The sequence below is a fragment of the Spea bombifrons genome, chromosome 9, assembly GCF_027358695.1.
Source record: "Spea bombifrons isolate aSpeBom1 chromosome 9, aSpeBom1.2.pri, whole genome shotgun sequence".
NCBI lineage: Eukaryota > Metazoa > Chordata > Amphibia > Anura > Pelobatidae > Spea > Spea bombifrons.
The window spans coordinates 18889760-18916292 of record NC_071095.1 but is presented as its reverse complement, the minus strand read 5'-3'; the positions used below and the strand labels follow the sequence as shown (position 1 = coordinate 18916292).

The window sequence follows — 26533 nt, the reverse complement described above, 5'->3', positions numbered from 1 at the left end:
CATGCTGGTTTGGTTACTATGCTTGGCATTGAAATGAGGCAGGCAACACAAAAGATGGCATATTATGCATTAAGACCAGACTTATCTGGTGTTGAAATGGCTACATTCTTTGAAACAGAGGGTAAATATGGGAAGGTAAAACAAATGTATGACATGTTGAAGCAGGGGGACAGAGATAGACTCCAACAAAACACTGTATCGAAGCTGTCAAAAGGACCATTGGAGAGGGTTGGGTTCTGGACAATTCTACAAACATACGCCGTTATCAGATTACTTAATATGAAAGGGAAACGCATGTCAGTAGAAGATACAGTACATTTATTACAAGAAATGTCCCTCTACTAGATTCTGGACAGGTTTGCCTAGTGTGATGTCACATTGTACAGAGAATTATGATGTCACCCACTGATGAGCACAGAGTTTACTTCTCTGGTACACTCGCCCTTTGTAATGGGGCAGAAGACGGAGAGGGTAAGTAAATACAATTTTGAGGCAATTACTAAGAGGCATGTTGTAATATAAAGATCATGGTATCATCATAAAAACAGTATTTGGACAACGGCCCTCAAGGGCCAAAGCCAACATTTTCAGAATATATTAGCATAAGGTTTTCTTCAAAATATTTTTGGATTGTATTTATAAATATATATTTTTCTCTGCAACAAGTTCAATATTTTATCCATAATATTTTTTAAGGATATTCTAGAATTTTAAGAAGTGCCCCCTCCCATAACAATACAATGAGGAAGATACTCTGGGCAGAACTTGGCGTGTACAGCTGTGGGGCTATTAAAGCCCATTTATTTCAGTATTGTCCAGGTCTGATGACAGATAGACGATAGGGGGCTGGGGCGACCGGCAGGGAGGAGTGCCGTCTTCCCAGGTGCGCTGTTTGCTCTGCGACGCTCTGATGCTTGCCCCTTTTCTTCTGCATCCGACCCTAATGGGCCTCTGCCATTTTGCGGCTGCTGTTTGCATTGGTTCAAGTTACTGCTACTTTCTGCTAACGAGCCCGCATCCTGTACACCCCCCGCAGTCAACAGGCAACGGAGGGGGCGCACGTTAAGAAAATAAAGACGGACAATATATTTTCGTTGTCAGGTCGTAGCCTAATGTAGGGTGACTTGAAAGGTGCGGTACAATTAGTTAATGTACTGGAGGCACACAAGATTCTTCTTTGTCAGGTGTAATGACAAATTATAAGTGGGTGTCGAGGGACTAAGATGCAAAAGGAATTTGGAAGCCGATCGCTCATGTTGGTTATTCTTCACATTCTTTTTACAGTCAGTGGTCTGAAACTTCTATCAATATGGTTTTTTTGTTTTTTTTTTTTTATCACTGGAGCTGAAGGAATTCAAATATGCTTGTGAACGGCATAAAGACATCATAAATAATCAGTAAAAGGGGTACTAGATAGGACAAGTGTATCTTTCCTGCTGATGCTATATGTCTAGGAAAAGTCCACTAGACTGTAGACTGCTCTCCCATATTCTCCCTCCCCTGCACAAATCGTTGGCTCTATATAAATAAAATAATTTTGCCCATTAAAATAACATGAAATAAATCAAAAATCCAGAGCAGACGGGGTAAATGTTGTAAATGACTACTGTAGCTGGAAACAGATGATTTTTAATGGAATCTCTTCATAGGTGAACAGAGGCCCTTAATCGCTCCCATCATGGTGTTCCAATGGCACGTTGCGTTCGCTGACTCAAGTTGAAGTTTAAAAGGCTACTAGATGACTTTCGTAGCAAGAAATGTCCTCATTTTCCATGAAAACGGCTAAGTGACCCAAACTTTTGAATTGTGGTAGTATATATAATGGCTAGTTGGCCGATAACACGCCACCTAACACACAGAATTGGATGTAGACTCAGATCTGAGTCGAGTGTCTCGTCTTCAGGAGCCATACGCCTATCCTATACATGTTTTAATTCCCTCGATGTGTTGAACTCTACCACTTCACACTTTTCCTATTCAACCTAAGCATCTGACCCTCTAGATTATGGTCTCTTGTTCTAACATTTCTCCTCTGAAATGAACTTCCACTCCTGTGTTAAATCCCTTTAAATATTTAAACGTTTCCATCCCATCTCCTCTCTCTTCTATGCTCCAAGCCGTACACACCGAGACCTCATAAGCCTTTCCTGAACCAATCTTATCTCGATGGGAAATCCGGAAAATCGGCCCGTTCTGGAAAGCAGAAGCCGAGCAAGAACAATGTACGAAGAAGCTCGGCCCTCACATTCACCTCCCGGTCTGCTTTGTCCTCATGTCACTGAACTGTCTGTCCACACCCGCTGCTCACACTAACGCAACGCCTTCTCACCGCTATTACCACTGTTGACACAATAAATCTTGCGCTCCCCAGCTTTACCTGCATTAGAAATATTTGCTTGCTTTCACAAAAAAGAACAAATGCTTCTGTTGAAAAGCTGGCAGGGGAGATTGCTTCTTCCTGCTAATTCATTGATATTGCCAGAGAACACAATTTCCAGGGCAAAGATGGATATGTATCCTGGCTTCCTGCCCTTATACTTGGGTGGATGGTCAGATAATTAACCTTTTATTGCCACGGGGAGCAAATGGACAACCGTGTTTGCACAAGCAAAACAATATTGAGAGCAATGATTTACTGGTGAAGTTTTATAAGTGCCATTGCTTTTCTAAAGAAATCGGATGGGTCACAATCGAGGCTTTATACTTTTGACACAATAGAAAAAAAAAAAGTGTAATAGCATAACCCTGTGCCTAGGTGAGTATTTTAATATGCATGTGAAATAATAAACTTATATGATCTAGGAGTTGCAGGCCTGGTGCAGCAGCTGTCCTTCTCCTCCATGGTCCAGTTCATCAGTGGCTGGAGAGGGCTTCCATTGAAATTAATTGGGGGGTGCTTTCCACACATGCACGCTCACTAAGCCCGCACCGGAGATGACCGGAGGAGAGTCTATCAAGTGCATGGAAATGTGTTCAGGCAAAGCATCTCCTGCAGAGCATTTAGCGGGGGGTGTTGAAAGGGGAAAAAGCATTTGGGGGGGGGGATTCGGCACAATCACCAAACGCATTTGCAAGAGGGACAACACAAGCTTAGTGCATACGGTGGCTGGTGTGTCCCTTATGCACGGATATGTGAAACATGTCGAGTGTGAACCACTCAAGAATGTGTTGCCGCAGATTTTCACACAATATTTGAAGATAAACGCAACCTGTATCAGTTGATGCAAATTATTTGCTGCAAGAGCAAAACAAATACATGAATTTAACACAGGGGTAAAGCAACATCAAAAGAAACATCGGCAAAGACAGGTGTACTCGCATTACTGGCCATAGCACATTGGATGTAATGAGCTTCAGCTGTGGCAACAACCTGCCCTCACATCACTTAGAGGTTTCCCTTTGATGTCATCAGGTGCACCGTCGTTTCGATGTACAAGCAACGCAGTGTGGCATCAGCTGTGCCGTGATTACGAGACATGCACGCTAAACGTTTACATGCATCTCAGCAGTTATCCCGAGACTTGAAATCCTCACTTATTCGTATGCAAGCTTTATTATCATGCAAGAATTCTGGATTTTAGGCAGGTCTTTTGTGTTCTATTTTACAGCAGTATAACTGCTTACCCGAAATATGGTGAAGAATTATGTTTAGTTTTGTTTTTTTGACCATTTTGCTAAATAATGTATTGAAATATTGCCTGTGGGACCGAGCTACAAAAACTTAAATCTAGATCGGATTTAGTAAAGAGTCCACTTCTCTATGTCTTCTGTGTCTATGGTTCTACCAACTCTACCCAAATTTAAAGAATGGCACATTAATGTTTTAGAACAAAATCATATTGTCTGTTGGCCAAGTAAGGGATGCGTCAGACTAAGAAGACTTACAATTATAGGTCAATACAGCCCAATTCAGGACGTGTAGTCAACCCAGGTATAATATTTATTAAAATACGTTGTGGTTCAGATGTTGTATATGGGCCAGCAGTGGTATAAATACCCATTTATTTGGAGCAAGGAGATAAGTGGACAGGCAATGACCAGCAGGGACATGTTGCCTTCCACCATATAGTTAAACCCAATTGCCCATTAAAAATCATTTATTAACTGTGAAAAATATAATCGTGCCTGAGATCAGTGAAATGTTGCTTTCTTTTTAGATTCAGTAATACTTTTTGGATCACTCCCTGACACTGCACATAGTAAGATTTGGGAGTAGAAACCATTAGTGGCACGAAGAAGCCAAACCGATGGAAAGTATGAAAGGAAAGTTTTAAAACCATCTGATCCCTGAGAGTATTTGCAAACGTCTAAAGGCCGGAGCCCAGATTTGTCGGCTAATCCTCCGTACAAACATTTGCCCCAATAAACATTCAATCTGTTAATGCTAGCCATAAACCTGTCAGCCCTTCATAAACAGACTACCACGAGCAGCTTAACTTTCTTTCGGTGGCTGTCAATTCAAACCCGGACCCTAAAACTCCTACAGCCAGAACAAGAATCCTGGAATGGCCTCTCCCTGTGAAACCCGCTCACGCAGACCTTTGTTCTCACAGAGAAACACAACTGCTGCTGACATGGCACAAGGGTTGCAGGTCACCGCCTTACTGCACATTGTCACGTCTGTATTGTCGGTGACCGCTGACGGCAGTGCATAGATCTGGCTTCTTCCTTTTGGTACAGTTTCTTCTTATCCAATGTAAGGGTAAGAAATAGGTCAACATCTACTGCTGTTCTGATCCACTCCAGCCCTCCATGTTAACTGTATGTCGAAGTCCCTTTTGTACTATTTTACATGTAGTACATCTACCCCTTGCTGGTAGACGATCAAGGCCAGAAATCTATTCTCTCATGGTATTGTGGATTTCTACTTTAACCTCTCTCTCCAAACTCATATACATTCAAATTTTTCCTACTGACCTTTAGAAGCCATTAATATATCACCCAATACAAAGCCCTTGCATCAAACACCAACCATCTTCCCTTTAGGTTCTAAGTATCTTCTGGATCTGTGTACTTGCACTGTTTATTGGGACCCCTTTCATAGGGTTATGTTTTCCTATGTGAAATTTGTCCACCAGAATACTGTTCTTACACAAATGTTTTTGATATATGTAAATATTTAAATGCAAGGTTCACTTGTTGATGCCACCTTATTTCAATGCAACACTTCCCATCGTATAATATTACTTGCCATTGTGAGTACCAAGTTCATGGACTACTGAAGCCGGATATTGTCTAAGTCTGAGCTGACTTCAGGATGTGATGGACTATATTGAACCTCTACCATTCCAACCTTCTTTTGATCGAATTCTAAACAAATGCCAGTAAGATATGTTGTCTGAATAAAGGGATACCATCTCTGTTACCGGGATCATGTTATGTATCAGGTTAGGAAACCATTAGGACAAAAAGTCTGCGAAAGGATAGATGAAAGGCTGATAGGAGAAGCCTACAAGATAAATTGTGCCATCCCTTTGTCCAGTTGTCTTTTTTTGCCTAACTGACCACATTTCTAATTTATCAATAAATTATGTGAAAATATGACGACATTTTAATGCGTGATCTTCAAAAACTGGCATGCAACAGCACATTCCTTACAAAGTTAGAGAGCAAACAGTAAAAAAACCAAAAAAAAACAGCTGGCAACCAAATGTATGCAGTCATCTCTGCCTATAGATATAGGTTAGCTAATGGTCTGGCAGTAGTTAGATTGTATATTATAAAGCATCCTTCGTGTCCTATAAATACACGGTTACTACCAGCTTAATGCAAACTGTATGTCTGGTGCCAGTGAAGTTGAAATTCTATAGAAAGTGTTTTTTAGGACCGTTCTATCACATATCGGGTTGGAGTGCACGACCAGCGCTAACAACGTGCTTTGTAGAACAGCAGTTTAATCACACTGAACATTTATCCGGTTATAAAAGGGCTGGAGGCAGGATCCCGGAGTCTAGGTAACCTCTTTACGTCCGGCACCAAGTCGTCTTATTTAATTCTGATCTCTGTGAACGTACCACCTGCTGGATCCAGTTGGCTGCTATAATTGTTAAATTTTACTTACATTAAAGTATGCGTCCGACCCCCTCCCCCCCTCCAATCAAAAGACATTAGTTACGTGACTACTACTTACCCCTCGGTACGATAAATCTTCCTGAAGCAGTCCCCCAGGCTCCTGTAACTGGATGGATCAGATTTATCTCTTTGGATCTGAAATCTGAAAATGGTAGCCATTAATTTTTGGCTCACGGTAAAGTAACTTTATACCTGAACGTTTCTATTTCTAAAGAACAATCAGCTCCTACTGTCCGGGATTGCCTGTCTGTAGGTCGTATGTTAGCATCTAAAGCAATCACAACCCCAGCTAGGTGTTTAATCAGGGCGTCTGGCATGGATGATCGTACCGTCATCACCCTAGGTCAACGCTCTGAAAACACTCTAGTATAATAAAATCGGACAATAATATAAGGTCACGGCACACAACCCTGTAAAACCTTCTATATGTGTAACAGATATGTTGCAAGCCAAGACCCCTTGTAGAAAAAAACACGCATCATGCCTTTATCCCTTCCAATTACACACGCTAATCAGAAATTGAAAACAGTCTGTCGATTATCTTAACGCCTAGAATGTTGTTCATGTCTTAATACAATATGTTGAATGGAATAATATTTCCCGATTGTAAGCTCCTTTGAGCAGGGCCCTTCTTGGCTTTTATTTCTGTAAGTGAAAGTTTTGTTATTGCACATTTGTTTCGTCCTGTTCACCCATTGTACAGCGCGATGGAACACGATGCTTTACAAATCAGTAAATAAAAACACTCTATAACATTAAATACCGCGGATGTAAGACAAATAGGGTACAATTAGCTGTATAATTCTTAAGCAAATCTATAATTGTGGGATTTTCATTCAGGCTTTGCGCATGTGCATCTACGCTTCGTATTGCTGATATAAAACATTGATAATTAGGAAATCTATAGAAAAATACATAGTCGCGATCGCACGCAAAAATTAAAAAAAATAAATGGATCACCACAACTTTTAGGATAACCAAAGTCTTGAAACAATTAAACGTTCTAGAGGTATTTAATTGTTACAGAGGTACAGAACCGCTCCGTGTTAGCCGTGAACCAGTTGGTGCAGCAGATATTTGCAGCTGTATAGATTAAAGGGGACGTCTCATACAAAAATAATTTTTCTTGAGCATAACCCCGATGCATTGCGCAAAAATCTGGTTTTATCGCATTTCGTTCCAATAAACTTCCTTTATCTGCAGACCTGGAGGCCGCCATTGTTGTCGGTCATGTGATATTTTGAGTGACCTTCCATGCTCAAACGCCACACTGAGCTGGTGGTTTGTGGCAATGCCAATGAAGTCCATTCTCCATGGACTTCATTCGTCACAGTGTCTGACTAGGTGATTAAAGCCGAGATGTTCTATTGTTTCCCACAGGCTGTATGATAAGGAGTCACTGTGTGTCTAGTAGATCGAGCTCAGATAACAGAGCGAGAATGAGTAATATGCAGCTGCCTAAAAACATTTTATGGGGCTAAACGGGTACAACTTTTTAAGAAAGAAAAGAGCCCAATATTGTTTAAAACTTATTTTTAAACGGATACCAGTAACGAGACGTATGGCGGAGTTCCTTTTTTAAGTACATGGTAGGTTTCAGTTACATTGGGATAATTAAATGAGCTATTAGGACGGAGATACCGCGTTACACCCCGCGCATGTAAACCGCATGCTTTAATCATTCACACATCACACCCCGGGTAATGGCATTTTACACTAACAATAAGGCAGCACAAACATGTTATTGTTCAAGATGCCATGTCACCCCCTCCCCTGTAACGGCTCGTCCCGCAGTTCCCCCCGCAGAGTGTAGATGGGGACAGGATGGACTCGTTTAGTGGCACTTCTCACTTTCCTATGTCTGGAATTCAGTTCTTCTGATCCTGTTGCCCCTGACTTCTGTGGACTCCAATTTAGCAGCAGGGACCTTTTCGTTTGTGTTTAATAGTCCTAGAGGGATTTACACGAGTAAAAAGGTGCAGTCCACATTTTTTTGCTGCTGTAGCCTTTGAACAAAGCCTTTTATGATCTCCGAGCAGCTTATAACCGTTCTTTTTAATTTTACTTTTCAGCTCCAATATGTGTATATTTCAGATGATTTTACGTTCTAATAATTGCTTCCATGCCCCGCTGTCAGATGCATATACAGTATAACTTAACGTACATAGCTTTTAAAAAGTGTAAAATCACCAAAAAAAAATAAATTAAAAATCATAGAGAACCGTTTCGTTCGACAGATCCCTCTTAAAACCGTTCAAACATTTCTCTTTTAAAGCTTTGGACCATCCGAAATGCCTGGCAATAACACAGCCCCTTTAATTTTATTACAAATCTCTTTTTAAATAAATCAGAACGTGGGCATTTTATCACACATGCCTCATTTACGACCTTGTGAGCACTTTAGCTATGATGAAAGAGATTAATGTTTACAAACTCATTATCTACGGCGTAGCCGCCATCCTACTTGCTTTAACTATCAAGCCGAACAGATGTAGCCGATTGAGAAAAAAAAGTCACTAATACTATTAGATGGAATTCTAATACACACGCTAACGTTCAAAAGTTTGGGGTCACAGCTCTTTCTGGAAAAACGTATGTAGAAAGAAAAAATCCATTTCACGTTATTTTAATGGACAAAATTTGCTTTTCTTTAAAACACAGACATTCCTAAGTGACCCCAAACTTTTGGATACTAGCCATACCTATATACACACACATACACACAGCATACAGTGTCATGCAAGTTATGGAAACATACAGTTTTATTTATCGTTTTATATGTTTGTGTGTTAAGTTATTGCAGGGGAGAAGCAATTACAAATCTGCTTTAATGACTAAGGATTTCAAATTATAATGAATGCGGTCATTTGTTATAATTAGATATTTATTTTACATTTGTAATAATACATAAGTAAAAATACTCTTGGGGTTAAAGAGGTAATACATTTTTTGTAAGTGTAAACGGTTAAACCTAAATGAAAAAACGAATCAAGTTTTACATGGGCATCCCCAGAAGTTTTTCCAGGTGGGGGCAAAGTTAAAGGGTTAAGTTCCGGAACGGGTTTAGGTCTGACGTGACCCCAGGCAAAATACCAAAAGGTCACCTGGAACTAAGGAATACGGATCTCCGGACAAAAAAAAAAAATATTTAAGTTCTTCCTTCGAAAAGCAGACTTAAAATAACGCAGTTTTTCTCGTAGTCTGGTCCTGATTCTGTTCTGGTGGCCACAAAACTCTAGGCATCGCGTCCCCCCCCCCCCTGATCTACAAGCACCCGGGGAGAAACATGACCTGATGTGTTAAAGATGTTCCCGTGTAACTGAAGGAGGTTTTTATATGGTACATGGGAGACACCGCGCAGCCAGGATGTGCTACACTCATCGCCGATCAGATTACAAGCTCTTAAGTCAACGCAGCAGCCCTGCCCAGCACACAGAGGTGAAGATGCAGTAATTATGGCTTTCAGGGGGTGAGAATTTGTTAAAGTTGCTTTTAAATAACAAATATACTCTTCAACCCTTTAAAAGGGGCAGTTTTATTTAACCCTTAAACCCATTAATGGCCACCACATGACTTTATAGAAGATAAATAATAGATGAGAACAAGACACCTTGTCATACTGTATCACAATAACCTATTTATCATCAATCACTAAGGATATACCCCGACATGAAATCCCCATATTTAAAAGCATAAGAACAGAAAATGAACTGACACCACTGTCAGTGACTCAACTGCATATGAGGTTGATCCATTATTACCTGCTGTCATAGCATAGATTATATAGATTACGTAAGGCAGCCTTATCTGTTTTAGGTCTCTGATAGTTACATCTCCCTCCAAGTGAGCATGCACCGACCTCTGCCCTCATGTAAATCAGAGTTCCTTGGGTTAATGAGCCATATCGACCTCCAGAAGTCCACAAACTACCCTCTCCCCTTTCCTCTGCCCCATAAGGTCTCCAGATGTAATAAGCTGCCATGGGTTAATGTAACGAACCCCTATCAAAAATGCGGATTCTTTTTCTCACTTTCTCCAGCACTCGGGGCCTTAGCCAATATGATCTGTGCAGATTCCCCAAAATCCAAAAAAATAAAAAGCCACATTATTAGTTACCATGTTTAGTAGCTTGTAGAATATGGATATCGATATACAGACTTATGTCAAACGTTAGTGTTCCAGATTTTTACCAAACTACTAAACATACACAAAGCAAACATTTCCAACGTGGTTTAATCGTGTAATAAAACAAACAAAAAAATTAATCGATCTGTGAGACAGAATGAAAAACACTCGAAACTACATTTCAAGGCTTCCATAGGCATTTCATATCGTTTTTTCCCCCTGTAAATGCTTTTTGGATTACATAATGCAAGTTTTGCCAGTGGTAGAAACTGCCCCGCAGCCAACATGTGCTTTAGCGTCTGGCCCAATAATTCCATTGACGCTTAAGTATTTCGTTACTATTGGCTGCGTTTGCCGAGCAAGATTTATTGCGCCGTATTTTTATAACAAAGCCAGGGATTGATGCTTTGGGTTGAAGGACTAGGAAAATATACACGGATAATGGAATCCAAAAAGCCTAGAGAGACGTCATTCATGTTCTTATTTGTATATCCATGCCAGGAATCTCTGCCATTTACATACCCCGTGGTGTTTTACATCATCGTACAGGGAGGGTCCTAAGTAAAACATGGATATGTATTCTTTATAACTTTTTGGAGTTTTGATATTCAGAATGGAGAATTTGTAACATGTTAAAGGCCTTTTGTCCGTAACTTTCATTTCCGGTCATTTACGCGAAGGAAATGAAGATCTGCGCTTTCTGCATTTCCCCATAAGTGCTGAAATGTATATGTAATGTTGGCTAACTACCTGGTGCTCCCAGATTGAATTTCTTCAGCAACACTAACTCTACCCTAGAGGTTAGGCTTAGATATTTTTGAGGACATCTGACTTTGGAGATCCAGCAGAGCTGGACCCCTTTCTCAAACTGTAGTGTATGATTACTACGTAGATCCTGCAGGTCTTCTATCTCTGCGTGTCAAGCTCTTGTTTCACCTAAGGCAGTCATCCTTGATCTGGTGTTATATCAAAAGAGTATGAATACTTTCTCTTAGCTCAAAAATATCTTCCTTTCCAAACTGTGGCCCTCCAGTTGTTGCAGGGCCCATAATGATCAAGAGGCTGGCAGAAGAGTATGGCAGACAGTCATGCAAGGCCGCAGTTTGGAGATCCCCGCTTTTCGAGTGCACTGGGTATTGCAGTCGGAGTATCGCTATGGGGTATGGCAGTTTAGGTATAGGTAGAACAGGTAGAATGAAGTAAATGGAGCTGTGCCCCTTCCTTCAGTTAACCCCTAAAACTTCTTATGTTGCTCTGCTGAAAACATTACAGTTATCTCAGAAGAACCATCAAAACTGAGATCCAAGGTGGGCATCACATGTTTCTTTTCATGTTCTATTTAGATTGACCTTCAATAATATCAAGAACGATATATTAGGTTTTACTCAGTAACAATGCAGTTATGAGTGATGCACAATTGTCTGTCGCTTTATAGATTAGCAACACACTTTACAAACACAGCTTTGCTTACACTGTCAGCAATATCTACAAACACAGCTATGCTTATACTGTCAGGGAGGTTATCTATGGCTTTCAATGTGAAATCTTTTAGTCATACATGAAAAGGATGACAAGGATAACATCACATACTTAACCAGATGGTAAAGCAACAGGGAATGGCTGGCATGAATAGGAAAATATTAAATAGTACCCTATTGCCGTAGAAGAGCGTGTCTTGGAGAAGGTAGAACACTTTTCTGATACTTCATCAAAAGGCAGCCATAAAAAAATACCCACAGATCTTTGCACTGACCAAGGGTGGTCCTATAGATAAGCCGTATCTAATGAAAATTGTACTATTGCTCTTAAAATTAAAAATATGCAAAAATGTTTCACGTCAATGGCAGTAAAACATATAAAAAATAAAGAAATAATCCAAAAGTTATTGGCCATAGCTTAAGCAGCAAATTCTTATCACACACTCGCTGTGTTCCATTAAGTTCAAGACTATTGTCTTATGTTTTTCTCCCATACCTAATGTCTAAGGGCCTGTCACGTAAGGGATATCATTTTCTCCGGTATTGGTACAAACTGTTTACACAAATCAAACAGTAAAAAAAAAAAAAAACCTTCTCCACAAACTGCAGACATAACATGTCTGAGGATCTTCATTCAGCAGGCCTGCTGTTTATTTTCCATTCCGACAACCTCAGTATCTCATTCGATGCATGTGAAACGAGTGACTCTACATATTTCTATCCACACTACAACCTGCTTAAACCGTGCAGTGTATAATTACTTGACTGGGAACCCCATGGGCTCACCAATCTCATTAGGAACTTTGGGTAGAAGTGCCATCTATTCTAGATTCTAAGCTCTGGTGTTGAAGTCCCTGCGGTGAAACTTATCTGTCCACTTGGGATGAGGCCAAATAGAAATGAAAACTTTATATGAAGACCAGGGGTCAATACAATGTTCTTTATGTAGACCAGGGGTCAATACAATGTAGGATTCACAACATCCAGTAGCATGTCACAGTCCTCCTCAAACTATTATAGAGGGTGACACGAAGAAGCACAGCCCCGACTCCTACACCTGGACACTGGTGACAAGGGCTTTTCTCTAACACCTTCCACTTAGTCCCCGTTGGTCTATGAACATGCATCCAAGCATCGTCCGGTACTAATGAGCGACGCCAAAAAGATACAAGATTCTTGTTGCATAAAAGCAACAAGTCCTTGGTTATGTGCAAAGCAAAAGTGAACAGATCCTACAACTTGGACCAATTCACTCACCTGAGCTTGAAACGTAAACCTGGGCTACCTTGATCTAGAATTGTTTTCAATTTTCTACTGCAGTCCATAGCCAAAAAAAAAAAACGGGTAAAGGCTGATTTGGGGAAATATTGCTGTCTATCACCAAAAATCCAAGCAGCTGATTCTGTAACACTAGAAAAATAAGATAAGAGGTAAGCATTTGACACCGTATCAAACAGTCTCAAATAATCTGTGCGATGCAGTAAGTTGACTTGCTGCAAAGCTAGTACATGGCGTTTGTACATCGCTGCTATCCGTACTCTCCTTTTTCTCCTCCATATAACATCTGATTGCAGATAACTGAAGATTTGCTAAGAATGTGACTGGCATACACTCACAACCGCAAGTACAGGGTGAACATATGCTGTTTGTACTGTTACACCCTATTGACAAATGCAAACTCCATCGCTCTTCATAATTCCCAGTCCATCAAACTGACGTTATGAACTGCGAGCGCATTTTACTGACCTCTATTTAACTTCACATAAGCTATTAATCACTTCCACAGATGTCACAAATCTCAGTCAGTGTCCTCTTCTAAAGAATGATAATAGGTAGTTTTTGCAGGGACTTATCCTTCAAGGTTGAGTGTCAGTCAAGACAAGTGGCTCTTTTTTGTTTAAGGAGAAATTACTGTCTGTTACTTTGGATTCACTTGGCCTTGTGCTAACTATATATATGATATATATATTATATATCATATATGTTATGTTCTCTTATGAATGAAGAAGCATTCCGGTATACAGCTGCTGAGAATGTGCAGTACAATCCCCAGGACATCTTGGAATTAATATAGTAAAGCAAGACAGATAATTAGGATCCTAAATAAATACCATTTAAATGTAAATACATTAAATATACTAAATGCAAATGGTATTAAGGATCTCGATTCTTGGAGTACCTCCATCTAAATTGATATCCCCCGACACACAGTCCATTCCGGATTTTTTTTGTGTGTACTGTACTTTTGTTTTGTTCTGCTTCTCTTTTTTTATTTTTCCTTTTGATTCTTGCCAAATTCAAAGAAATCAAGAAAGAAAATGTAACAAATTATAAGAGAAGACACAAAAACTGAAGAGATAAGAGAAAGGGGTGTCTATAAAACAAACCTGACTGATATAAGCTGTTGTATTAAAGTTTTTTTGGGGATAATTTATGCATTCTAAAACAGTAGTTTGAACTTTGACACAACACATTGGCAAAATGCACAGATGATACAATTAAATTAGAAATAAACATTCTATTTAATACCAACAAGGATAAACTTGAATTAAATAGACGTGTCCTTATAAGACAGTATAAAAGTATAGGATACAGGCCAATGAATGCATAAACTACCGTTCAAAGAGACAATTTTGCTCATTAAAACATGAAATGGATCAGAAACCCAGCGCAAACAGTGTTGTAAATGACTACTGTAGCTGGAAACAGATATTTAATGGATTCTCTTCATAGGCGTAGAGAGGCCCTTTATCACTCATCACTCCTGCGTTCCATTGGCACATTTTGTGCGCCAATCCGAGTTTAAACCCCTTTGAACCTACGTAGGAGCAGCTAGAAATGTCATGGTTTCCCATCAAAACATCTAGGTGACCCCAAACTTTTGAACAGTAGTACATTTACACTTACACACACACACACACACTATAGTAGGGGAGGAGAAGGAGAGAGCAGAGCTTCAGGACAGGGAATTGATTAGACATGCTGCCACAGATCACATGTTCATTAAAGTAAAGTTTCAAACTAGTTATCTACAAAAACGTTTATACACTAAAAGCCAAAAACAAGCTATACGTAGATTTAATGAATGCAGTTATGCCATCATGTCTGTGCACCCCCTTTCAGTCCCATTGTTCTGTCGGCTGTCAATACCGGCACAAGATTATTCAATACTTTGTAATGTGCATAATGCCGGCTTTTCATTTACACAAGGGTGAGAATATCAGGCAATTCACACCTTCCCATGAACTTTAACCTGAGATGCCATTATAACTGAAGCTGTCAGAGATAGAGAGCTGCTCCGGGAGTGATTAGTAGCTGGTAGGAGAGGGGGGACATGCTGCGACACCGACCCAGGCCCTGTAGATCATGGGTTTGGGCTCATTGCCAACATCAACACAACGTGTTCCAGCACAGACCTACCGAGTTTTCACCACATCCAGGGGGTGCATCAAGCAAATTTCTACCAGACCTGTCAGAGAGAAGAGATCAAGGAATGAATACAAGGAATGGAGTGACTGGATACAATTCCATCAACTCAGGAATTTTACGCGTTGTCGGCAAATTCATGCTGTACGGGACACCGGCGAGCTCTGTTTATTGTGCACAAATGGTCAGATCCCTATCCAAGGATGGCAGGGGTTGTAGTCTGCAACAATAGGATTGTGGAAGGACATTTACTTACGCGCCATTCATCATTCCGCTCAAGTGTACAGTTTTAAGGACAGTCACTCTTTAGGCCTGTCTTTCTATTCCAGATGTCCCATTTTTCCTAGGACGCCAGAATCTTCAGTGAATACGAGTGTTTCACATTGTTCTATATACATGATTTGTATAAAGTTTTCCCCAAATTTAAAATGTCCTTACAGGACCATATGAAAAATAGATGGGATACATACAATTGTTGTATTATATCAAGCATTTACACAATGAAAAATATATATTAAAGCCATGCGAGAGCCTCATCACCCTCATCCCCATTTTAAAGCTTCGGGACATTATTTTTAAGAGCACTAATCACTTCAGTAATATTTTCCAATGAATGGGATGGATGCGTGTTTAAAGGGATGGCTCCGGTCAACGAGAAAAATGATCCTAAATACAATGCTGTCATGTAAATCTAAGTCAGGGCAGACTGCATTCCTCATCCTACAGTCTCCTATTACATTGCTAATAGCCGACAACAGCTGGAGATCCCACCTCGCCGCACCTTCGAGAGACAGCTCATCGGTAATCACAACTGGAAACAGAGCTTCAACTGTCACTAGTGGAGATTCCCTTCAATTACGAGTGAAAACTGAGCCTACAGCAACATGCGTGCCCAACACAAGCTCATCGAGAAACCATACAACAACAACAAAAAGTTACAATAACCTGGTTTCATTGTAACATCTACACTCCATCCCTTACCTGCACTTTAATGCAGCAGTACGATGGCCGAGTGTTACCTTGTATGTAAAGGAATCCACGAGACCGCTACCAAGACCCAACTAGGCATTACTTATTTTATTTGATATATTTAAAAAAAATCTGCGGTGGTCTTTGCTGGAATTTTATATTAAATAAAAAGTAAAAATCCATCAGTTTTCTTAGATAGGATAAGATAATCCTAAATTATCTCATATTTAAATATTAGTGATTTCGGTGACCCATTCCTATAAACACACTGTACAGACCAAGTCACATACACACGCTCACACTTATGCAAACGCACACGCGCTCCCTCTCTCTCTCTCTCTCTCACACTCATGCACATTTATTATACACAATTGTGTTATTTACACACAATTATACATAAACTTTCCTGCTAACTCCCACATAGTAACGCACATGCTTACACCTTCTTACAGACACATACACGTTCATGCTCACATACATACACACTCCCACTGTAACATACATACTCTCTCCCTTACCTACTCAGTTTTTCAGCCCCTTACCTCACAATGCATTACATGACCTGTTGCTTTGTTGCAGACTTTTTTTTTTGGTCAATCGCTCCCTGCCACTGGTGTTTATATTGGGGTATGGCACCATGAAGAATATAAAAAAAAATATAAAAAGTCAAATGCTACTTTAGAGAGTTTTAAAAGAAACATGCAGGATAATGACAATGCAGATGCCCGGTCAGATCTCAATCCCATCTCATGCATTATTTCAATTCCCTCAATGTATTAACCTCTACTACTTCTGATGAGACACTTCCGTTAATCTACATCCTTTCAGTAAAGGAAAATTTAGTCAAGGGGGGGGTTAAGTTGGTCTTGGGGACCAAAACACATATGACCAGGAATACCATGTATGATTTATACTTTTTAACTTTCAATATTATTTGTAACTAAGAAACAGAATAATCCCATTTTATACTTAATAAAAGTAAGCAAAGATCCCAAAAATTGTGCTGCTCAGGTTAACAATGGCTGACTTCATGCCAATCATGCCCTGCATTCAGAAGCTGCCTACAAGGATAAGTTCCAAGACACTGCATAGGTCGCCTTAAAAGTATGAATCGCTGCTTGATCTTAGTTGCACGTAATGAATGCTATGAAGCAACGTGTGGTTTTACCGTTCTATTTCCCGGCATTGGATCTCCCAGTTTCACCAGTGGTTTTCCCTTTTGTGCCAGTAGCCAGGGGTCAGCATTATTGACAGCATCCCCCACAGCCAGGTGAGCCCGCAGTGACAGATGCAAACAGGCAGCTTGTAATTAGCTGGACTCCAGCCAAGCCAAATATTTCAGATCAGTTTCCTTAACAATCCGCTTTAATCATTTATTAATAGACTTTCTGGCTGGGATACAAAAGGTGAGGTTGAAATAACAGAAGAAGAATGCCAGCCAATAAATCATCGCAGGCTTGCTATACTGACAGTGCTAACTTCTACAGGGCACTGCGCCTGCGCATTTTGGGACCACGCCATTCCTGTATGGAATAAGAATTGGTTATTTTGGGATAGATCTTCATTTTATTAGCCTTGGTCTTGTCTTTCACTATTTCACATATGGTATGAAGTGTTGGGTATCAAAGTGGCTGTCTAAATGGTTGCCAGACATTTTTCTTTATAGTAGTCTCGAGACTTGACATCCTCAGTACTCCTTTATTGGGCTACGAAACATCAGATGTCCGTATGGGTGGCAAGTGTGAGCTAATGATAAAATAAGCCCAAATAAACTTCAGATTCATAATTGTTAAAAGGGACACTAGTGCCCCAAATAGACTCAATTAAAATACACCTTAAATTACTTTGTATTTTAACATGCACATATACGTATGGAAGCTGCTGCAGCGTTACAGCCCTTCCATTGTTCACACTAGTATTGGTTGCGTCAAGCAGCCAATCAGTGGCAGGAATAGGACGGCTGCAGCTTCTACATCAAGTATGATTCCCCCCCCCATTTTTTTTTCTTGAAAGAATGCATATAAGTACTAAGAGGGTTAGGGTTACTTTGAGTACTTTAATATGCGTTCTATAGTATAGTAACAAAAATGGTAGACCACCAACTAGTTGTGCTTTTTCATGGTATATTAGCTTTAACAGTAAAAACAATAGACATGATGGCAATCATGCATCAATAGTGATAAGGTACAAATTGGCCTGGTCACCATAGCAACCACAGATACCGTGCTAATGGCCCACCAGAAACATGTTTTGTATACGTTTTCCATCATATTGGTTTTCATAATGGGGTAACTAGGTCACCAGGATATTTTCAGGTATTCTCTGCAAATGCTAAAATAAAAAATTACATTTAGAAGGAATAGGTGGCTAAAAATGGTGTTTTTCTTCCTCTTTATAATGTGCCCCCTCCCATCACGTACGCACACAATGCCGCTCCCTTAGCTGTCAGCACCTCTATGCCTTCCCAGCAAAAGCTTTCTTAATCGGATACCTAAACAACCAATATTGGTTTGCTAATAACATTAAAGTATATTTTAAAATGCCAGGAACATGCACACCAACTCTTTATAATTCCCTTAAATCTATAAATTGTGAGAATATCCCTATTCCATTATCTTATTCTGCCTGCCCCTTAAGCCCTCCTTGTTTGAAAAAAAAAATAGAACACATTAGCATGCGCTATCACATGCGCAAGCAGTACAAGGGCATCAGTGAGACCTATAAAAAAATATATGGGTAATTCCTGGTCCTTTAAAACCCCAATATATGTTTGCACAGCTGGAAGCAGCTACCTTGACCGCTAACTTATTTCTCCCCTTTTGTTATTGCCCCGCTTGGTGGTCATATATGTCATACCTGCCAACAGTCCTGAATTTGCCGTATATTTAATCTAAGCATTTCATTTATAGTTGAGAAGTTAAAACAAAAAAACTATAATCACTCTTTTTTCCTTTTAGGTCCTGGTTTATACACTGCTTTAAGAAAATACCCCAAGTGCATTTGAGAAAAAAAAAATGCATACATTGCACTGGTATCTAATTGCGTAGAGAACTTGTAAGAACTAAGAAAGGGTAATGGTAATGGTCCTGGGGTATAAAGTAAAATAAGGGCAAACAGGATTAAATAAATAGGATAGCTTGTATACAAAAACAGGATTACGTAAAAAAAAATACAAAAACAAAATCTTAGGACACTAATATAATTACAGCGTTAGTTCCATTGACTTAGGGGACGGGATGATTCAGATGGATAGAGATGGGCAGCTTGACGTGATCATGGCCATTGACCCAAGCACGACTCGCAGCCCCCAGGCAAGGAAGTGGAGTAGCAGCATCCCCTGGTGGATATTTTAAGGTATGTTTTAAGTTCATTATCAATATGGAAGAAACATTAGGCCCATCTAGTGTATGTTTTGTTCTGCCAAGAGTGGAGCGGAAGTCAGCCAAGTTTGTTCTGTTAAAATAAAAGTTCTGGGTAAAGATAAAAGGGCTGGCCTTACAAAAAGGTAATACAAAGCTTCTATCTTCAGCCATATAACTGGGCACCACTTGGGCATGTGGGGTAACAACTCTCCCCTTCTACCACAATAAAGATTTATGACATTGAGAACTTGAGGTTCTTGCTTGGGACCGAAACACTTTTCTTGGATAAACAAACAGGATAAAAAATATCAGAAAAGACTGATGGATCTCAATATGCCTGGCTTGGATAAACAGAAGAGATCATAATCTTAAACTACAGGTAGGTTTTTTATTTATTGAGAGGGTGGTAGATAAATAGAGCATGAATTCATACGTCAGAAGAATGAGCAATCTATTGGGGATTTGATTTAGCTGATGATGTGTTAGAAGACACAGCACTGCCCCAAATGTGTGCAGATACATGGCTGGAAATAGAGGCATTTGCTTTGTAAAATTGTATTTATATATATATATATAAAATATATAAATATAAAAATACATACTTATGTAGTACCTAACGCTGTTCTCTTCATGGAGGAGAAACCATAAGAATTGTTCTTTGATGGTTTTTTTTTGTTGTTGTTGTTGTTGCAAACAGTATAATTAATGTAAGCATTCCAAATACATTGTTTGCAAAAACCTTTTAATTTTAAAAGAAAAAATATGGACCAAAAGAAAGATCAATGCAATTCCAGCTACTGATTTCATATTTCTGCAGCAGACTGTTTATATCGTTAAGTTTATTTATCCAAAGCCAAGGAACATTTGAACATGACATCATACATGGTGATGTCACCTGTCTCATAAAAGTATTATGGTCACGAGTTACAGAGCAGAAGATAGACTTGAGTTTAATGAACAAACCTGTTAACGAGCCGTTAATTGGATCGGTTTCGCAAGGATCAGCTGATACCCATATTAAACCGACTATATTCGCTCTTATAGTGATCCACTAGCAGTTTACAGGGTATCACAGTGTTTTTATGTGAATTCTCCCTTTTCATTTATAAGTTTGGTCCTGCTCCCTAGACTGTTAAAAAAATGATCTTGTTAAATGTTTTAAGAGAGAGCCAGAGGACACAATAAAATGGCAGATGGCGGCATCCCGTGCGTGCTCTGAGCCAATAATCAGAGGTTTTACTCACTTATCAAATGATACAATTTAATATAGAAATAAAATTCAGTGTGGCCCCTGGACATTTCAAGTAAACACAGACAAGTAGCTCTTACATAAGTTTACAGAATCAAGGAGACGGATACCCAAGCTTAGAAGCCAGCCTGATTTCTTCTTAACCAAGAGATATATACATAGTATTCTGCATAATATGTATAATGTAAAAGCCAGCTGTAATATTTTCTGGAGTCGGCTCACTGTATATCACAAAAACCTCAGGGATATAATAGAAAAGCACAACCATGTTCCACTGAGAGTCTCTGATCTTCATCACTTGGGGTAACCACCTTTTACAATGCTCAACCAGCCTACAAGGCCAATCAACCTCCAACTGCATCAAAAACCTCTTGTGACTGAGCATCCTATAGGAGGTGTTATGTTATTATGTATCTATTATATATTTTGTTTAGACCAATGGCTAAACTGTGCAATGGCCCAGTTTTGTCCTTATGGTATTGGGCTTAGCTGTTAGCACCTAATTCTTAGCATTGCTGTTACGTTCTACACTTTTTTCTCAGGTAAAGCAATCTTAACCTATACATTGGGGTCTTAAAAGCGGGGCCCTCTAGCTTTGCAGAATACATTTCATTTTATATACAATTTTTATAATCACTGTAAGAACCCCCTCACAACTGTGTAGAGCATCTGGGACAGAAGCAGATACATAGAAACACTTTCCCCTGACTGGGAAGTTTAAGGGTTAGGAAGGTCAGAGGTGAAGCATAGCCAATTTCTCAACTTCCAGTGTTTTTCTTTTAGGTTCAATAAACACACGTGGAGCAGCTTCTGTCCTGTCCCAGAGTCAAAAACCAATCACTCCAACAACACACATGGCGAGTGCAAAAACACACAGATGAGTGTGGCTGTGTGTGCGAGAAGAAGGAGAGAAAGCGAGTGTGTGGGGTCCGGGTCAGAGTAATGTGAGAGCACTTGTTTGGGTGCCACTTTCCGACGATAAAGTGATGGGGAGTCAGGAGAAAAGGCCATGTGTGTTTTTGATGGATCTCGGTGAAGGATGAGAGGAAGGAAAAAGAACATCTCTAAAACGTTCCTAGGGAGAATAGTAAAGGTCCACATGTGTGCTATTCACAGTAAGGGATACTGTGCGGTGGGTCTGACTAAAGGAAAACACCTCGGTGCGTTCATGTAAATTATAGTAGTGTGGTGTGAGAAGGTCACGAGTAACAGTAATTCATCCTAAACACTGTTACCCCTTCACAAAGTTCAAGACCCCCTTGAGCTACATCATTTATTCCATACAGAAAGCTACATATATAAATAAAATATCCACAGTATGTCAGTGCATGTCACTAAGCTTAGTAGGTACACACAGGCATGGGATAGATGTTGGTGACCACCTTGCATCCATATCTTGCTACGTGCAATAATCTCTGCAGCCAGGATAGTGTTAAACTTCCATCATGTCCAGTGGGTTACGAACTTAGCACATTGACAATTTATAGAGACCCCACTGTGGTCGGCTATCGCTAATATTTGTGTGTGGTTGGAAGACCACTTGGCAATGTGAGTAGACCACAAGAAGTACTTTTCTCACCCTACTAGATATGCGTTACTTCACTTTGCAATAAACATACAAGAGGACTCTATGTAACCCGCTACTTCTATATAATATAGAACCACAGTACAATGCCTGTAAGTTGAACAACTGGGAAACGTTTGCACGTTTTCGGCAATCAAGAGGACACGGACGCATTCGTGAACTTCAACCACACACGCATGAGGCAGGAAGAGGCTCATATGAGGACTGTGTGTCTGCATGGAGAGGAACAGGTTCTACTGTTTTCATACACCGCAGGGGTCAAGGGGGGGTCAAGATTTTAAATGTGAATCACAGACCCCACACGATACGCAGTGGAGCGTGGATATTCATTTTCTCCTAGTAAACAGTCGTATATCATTAACCCTTTGAGTACTTCGGGGGAAAGCTATGCAGTGCTCTGCACATACTCTTTATCAATGTAAAGAAGCGGAGGATAAACGTTTAATAATTCTTTAGTTGTGTGCGTGGGGGGGGGTTCTGCCCAATTTGCATTAAAGTACATATGATGGATGGCGTATCCATTTAAAGATGGAGCCACCGAAAAATGGGCAGTATGCACACTGCAAAACCAGGAAAGTTCCATTTCTGTGATGGGCCCTTGCCTGAACTACAGTAGATTACCTGCTTGATCATTTTAAATGTTCCTATGAAAATTTATATTAAAAAAAATGGAATTTAAGAATTCCATTTCTACTTTTCCAAACATTTTAGGCAATGTGGCCAAGCGTATCAACTTTCAAAGTAACCAAGAGAGTGTGGTAGAGCCGTGGCAAGGGGCAAAGGCTTTACCAAGACTTTTGTTGACGTTATGCCATCAAATAATGCATTTTGAAACAAAAGAATTTCATTTGCACAATTTTTCTATGTATCAACATTTTCTTTATACATTATTGAAGTGTTTAGGTCTGTAGGACACGCTGATCAACTCATACATCTCAGCCATCAGGGGATGTAGAAGAAACAAGGTAATCTGGGCCGCAAAGAGGGATTGAAATGATTTAGACACTAGGGGAGGTAGTGTGTGTGTGTGTGTGTGTGTGTGTGTGTGTGTGTGTGTGTGTGTATACATTGATGGACCCTGTTTCGAACCTTTATCTACTAACCATTTGTTCTAATATTTTATATGAGTTTTTTTTATGGACTTCCCATAGATTTAGGGGATCTCTTTGTTTACACATAATCTTCCACATTTTGGGTCTGCGATGGCTTTCAAAAACCGAGAGGGATACTTGCCAGCCGCCAGCCAGAGCAACCCCTGAGAGTTACCGGCGTAGGTGATGGGGCGGAGGTCCAGCAGTCCACAGCACAAACCTCATTAGTCAATTTGTCATATGCCGTATCCAAACTGCAATTACTAAATTATAAGAGCGGATCTAAAAGCTCCTGTGGGAGGCCCCCCCCTCTCCTGCCCCCTGGGCTACAGAATAAGCAGGCTAAACAAACAGGGCAAGGGGCAAGAGGAAAAGTCACAATCAGGAAGAAGAAAAGGCGAGGTGAAATAAATCAGGTGAGGAAACACAAGAGGAAGAAGTTATTTGAGGAGTAGTTAGATTGATAAGGCATATGAATTGAGCGTGTGGCTTGGCTTTCCAAGAAGCAAGGACGTCCGATCCCATTATGTATCACTCGCACTGAGAGGTGATATATATATATATACGGATAAATGTATAAAAATATGTTTTGATTTTAAAGCGATACAAAGGCTTTTTCCCGTATCTTGTATAGAAACGTAATTTTAGGTAACTAATTTAAATTGTTGCCCTGCCCATTCCAGAGGGAAACACCGCCGAACATGGACCACCAAATTGGATTAATATTAACACCGATACATTTCCCCATAGAATATAATACAAATATCTGAGATAAAAGCCAATTATATCATTTAGGCAAAATAAGTTATGTAATGGGAATATGGGGCATTTAGTTCGTATACGTAGTCCGATTTGTTTAAGGACATCTTTATGAGTAGGGTTGTATTTACTGTAGTTAGTCTTGGTGGAATAAACACGTCAGTCCTTCGTTTTATTGTAATATCGTTGTTTTGGATGGGGCATCATGAATTTGAGTGCTGCAGAACACGAGGATTTTAGCTTAAGGTGCGTAGCTACGTATGCCATTTTTTCTCAGTATTTAGCTAAACTGCTACTTGCCTCCCCAGGTACTTTTCCAGCTATGGTGCCTGGGGTTACCCGTCAGATTAGCAGATGGGAATGGTTAGCACTGTATAGTAAATAAGAACAGATAATTTAGTCTCTCTGCTGAACGGACCACCTGATCCAGCTGGAAATCGGAGAAGTGTGTACATTAAGGTGAATGCCCTGCGCACTAGCAGACCTTTCTACTGAACGTTTTGTAATCATTCATCATCTTCCTCTTGGGTTTTAACTCCGTGTGGAGTCTTGTTCCTAATGCCTGTCTGTACTCATTGTAATACCTGTCCTTTCATGAAGGACCCGCCTCTCTTCTGCAGTCAAGTACTTAATAAATAATCAACTAATTTGAACAAATCTCTCATTCCCCCTCTTCCTAAACCACCATAGTGGTTGCCTCTTGGATGGAGAGGAGCGAGGAGGGGGGGGCAACTCTCTTGAAATCCCACTTCCTCTCATCACAGTTTAACGTTAATTGTAGAGTTTCCTATTTTGCTTAATCAAGGACCCCAATTATCCCATTACTGGTTCCAACTGTGTCCTCCGATCTCTTGGGCAAAATACAACTGGTCTTGGGCTTGGTTCTTTTTGAAAGAGGGATTATGGTCAAATTCATATGGGATGGAAGGAGTCTATTAACTGTTTGATGGCTAACAAAGGGCAGGAGGATACTGTCGGACATGATTGATGACATGGGAGTATAGTTACATGGAGAAAATTGCTACAAGCCCACTAGGGTAAAAAAAAAAACAAAAAAAAACATTCGCTAAGCATCCAAAAGAGCAATTGGAATGGATACTAAAATTTGCAACTATAAATAAGAAAATTTTGAGATATGGAACCAGTTTATAAAAAATTACAGAAACAAGGGCATTTAACCAAGACGTAGTAGTTTAAATGGGTATACAGTCTGAAGCTAACGTCTTCATATTCTACTTATTGTAAAATACTCAAGCCTCTGAGTTTTTCAGTAGTGTTTCCTAGTTACTATGTTTACGGTGATTGTATATGCAAGGTCATAAGATGGCCCATGAGAGAAAGAGGGGCCTATGGAGCTTATGGAGGCACCATGTAAGTAACTAAAATGTGCTTGGCTCCATATCAGATTTTCAGTCACATTGCAATTGGTCCACAAATGCTCATAGCTTTAGAGAATGGACCCCAAAAGATCCAGTCATGGCATAAATACTGTGAACCGAAAAAAAAAAACTAAAATCACGTGTCACTCAGGTAAGGTGCAAATAAAAAACAAAACTTATGAAAATACTTCCCTAATCGGACCGCAGCTGCCCAAACTACACTCTTCCTCAAAGTGTAAGAATACAAATAAACCAGGGATGTATGGGGCGCAGGAACATATATAGGGAAAAATAAAATAAAAACAACACAATATAGTGTAGACTGTACTTCCGATATTAGTGGTAAAGTGATATGTTGCACTCACAAGTGTAAGAGGCAAATCCAACCCATCAACATGGACTGTAAAGAGGCTTTTAATATTCTTCAGTGAAAATCTAAAAAAACAAGCTTAAAATGGTGCAGTATCTTTTTACCTAAGATACTGCACCATTTTAAGCTTGTTTTTTAGATTTTCACTGAAGAATATTAAAAGCCTCTTTACAGTCCATGTTGATGGGTTGGATTTGCCTCTTACACTTGTGAGTGCAACATATCACTTTACCACTAATATCGGAAGTACAGTCTACACTATATTGTGTTGTTTTTATTTTATTTTTCCCTATATATGTTCCTGCGCCCCATACATCCCTGGTTTAATGGCATAAATACTGCCTTGTTACTGAAGACATTCTATAACTGCATTGTGGAAACTGAGTCCATCAAAACAAGTTTAGGGTGGCCAAAAATATTTAATTCAATACTGAATTTGAATTCAACATTTAAAAAAATACCATCTCTACTATAAACAAGGTCAGACTGATGGTTTTTCAGCCTAATACCAATATTATATTTCAAGGAGTTGGTAATGTATATCCATGTTTTTCATGTCCCTCACGGTTCTTGACAGATTTTTGCCCTACTGTGCACAAGTCATCCGATGCAGATTATATGACATAACTTCATTCCCTTAATCGCTTTAACACGTCTAACATAATTAA

At 39.7% G+C, this 26533-nt stretch overlaps 1 protein-coding gene across 2 annotated transcripts in view; it reads right to left on the bottom strand.

Moving 5' to 3' along the window:
* SLC25A21 (solute carrier family 25 member 21) overlaps window positions 1–26533 on the bottom strand; it is an 81190-nt gene that overhangs the window by 19568 nt on the left and 35089 nt on the right. For both annotated transcript variants that reach the window (XM_053474302.1, XM_053474303.1), the window contains exons 3-4: window positions 15096–15144; window positions 6131–6214 (exon numbers count right to left, since the gene is read on the bottom strand). In XM_053474302.1, the coding sequence (XP_053330277.1) occupies window positions 6131–6214; window positions 15096–15144 (133 nt within the window). The remainder of the gene's footprint in view (window positions 1–6130; window positions 6215–15095; window positions 15145–26533) is intronic.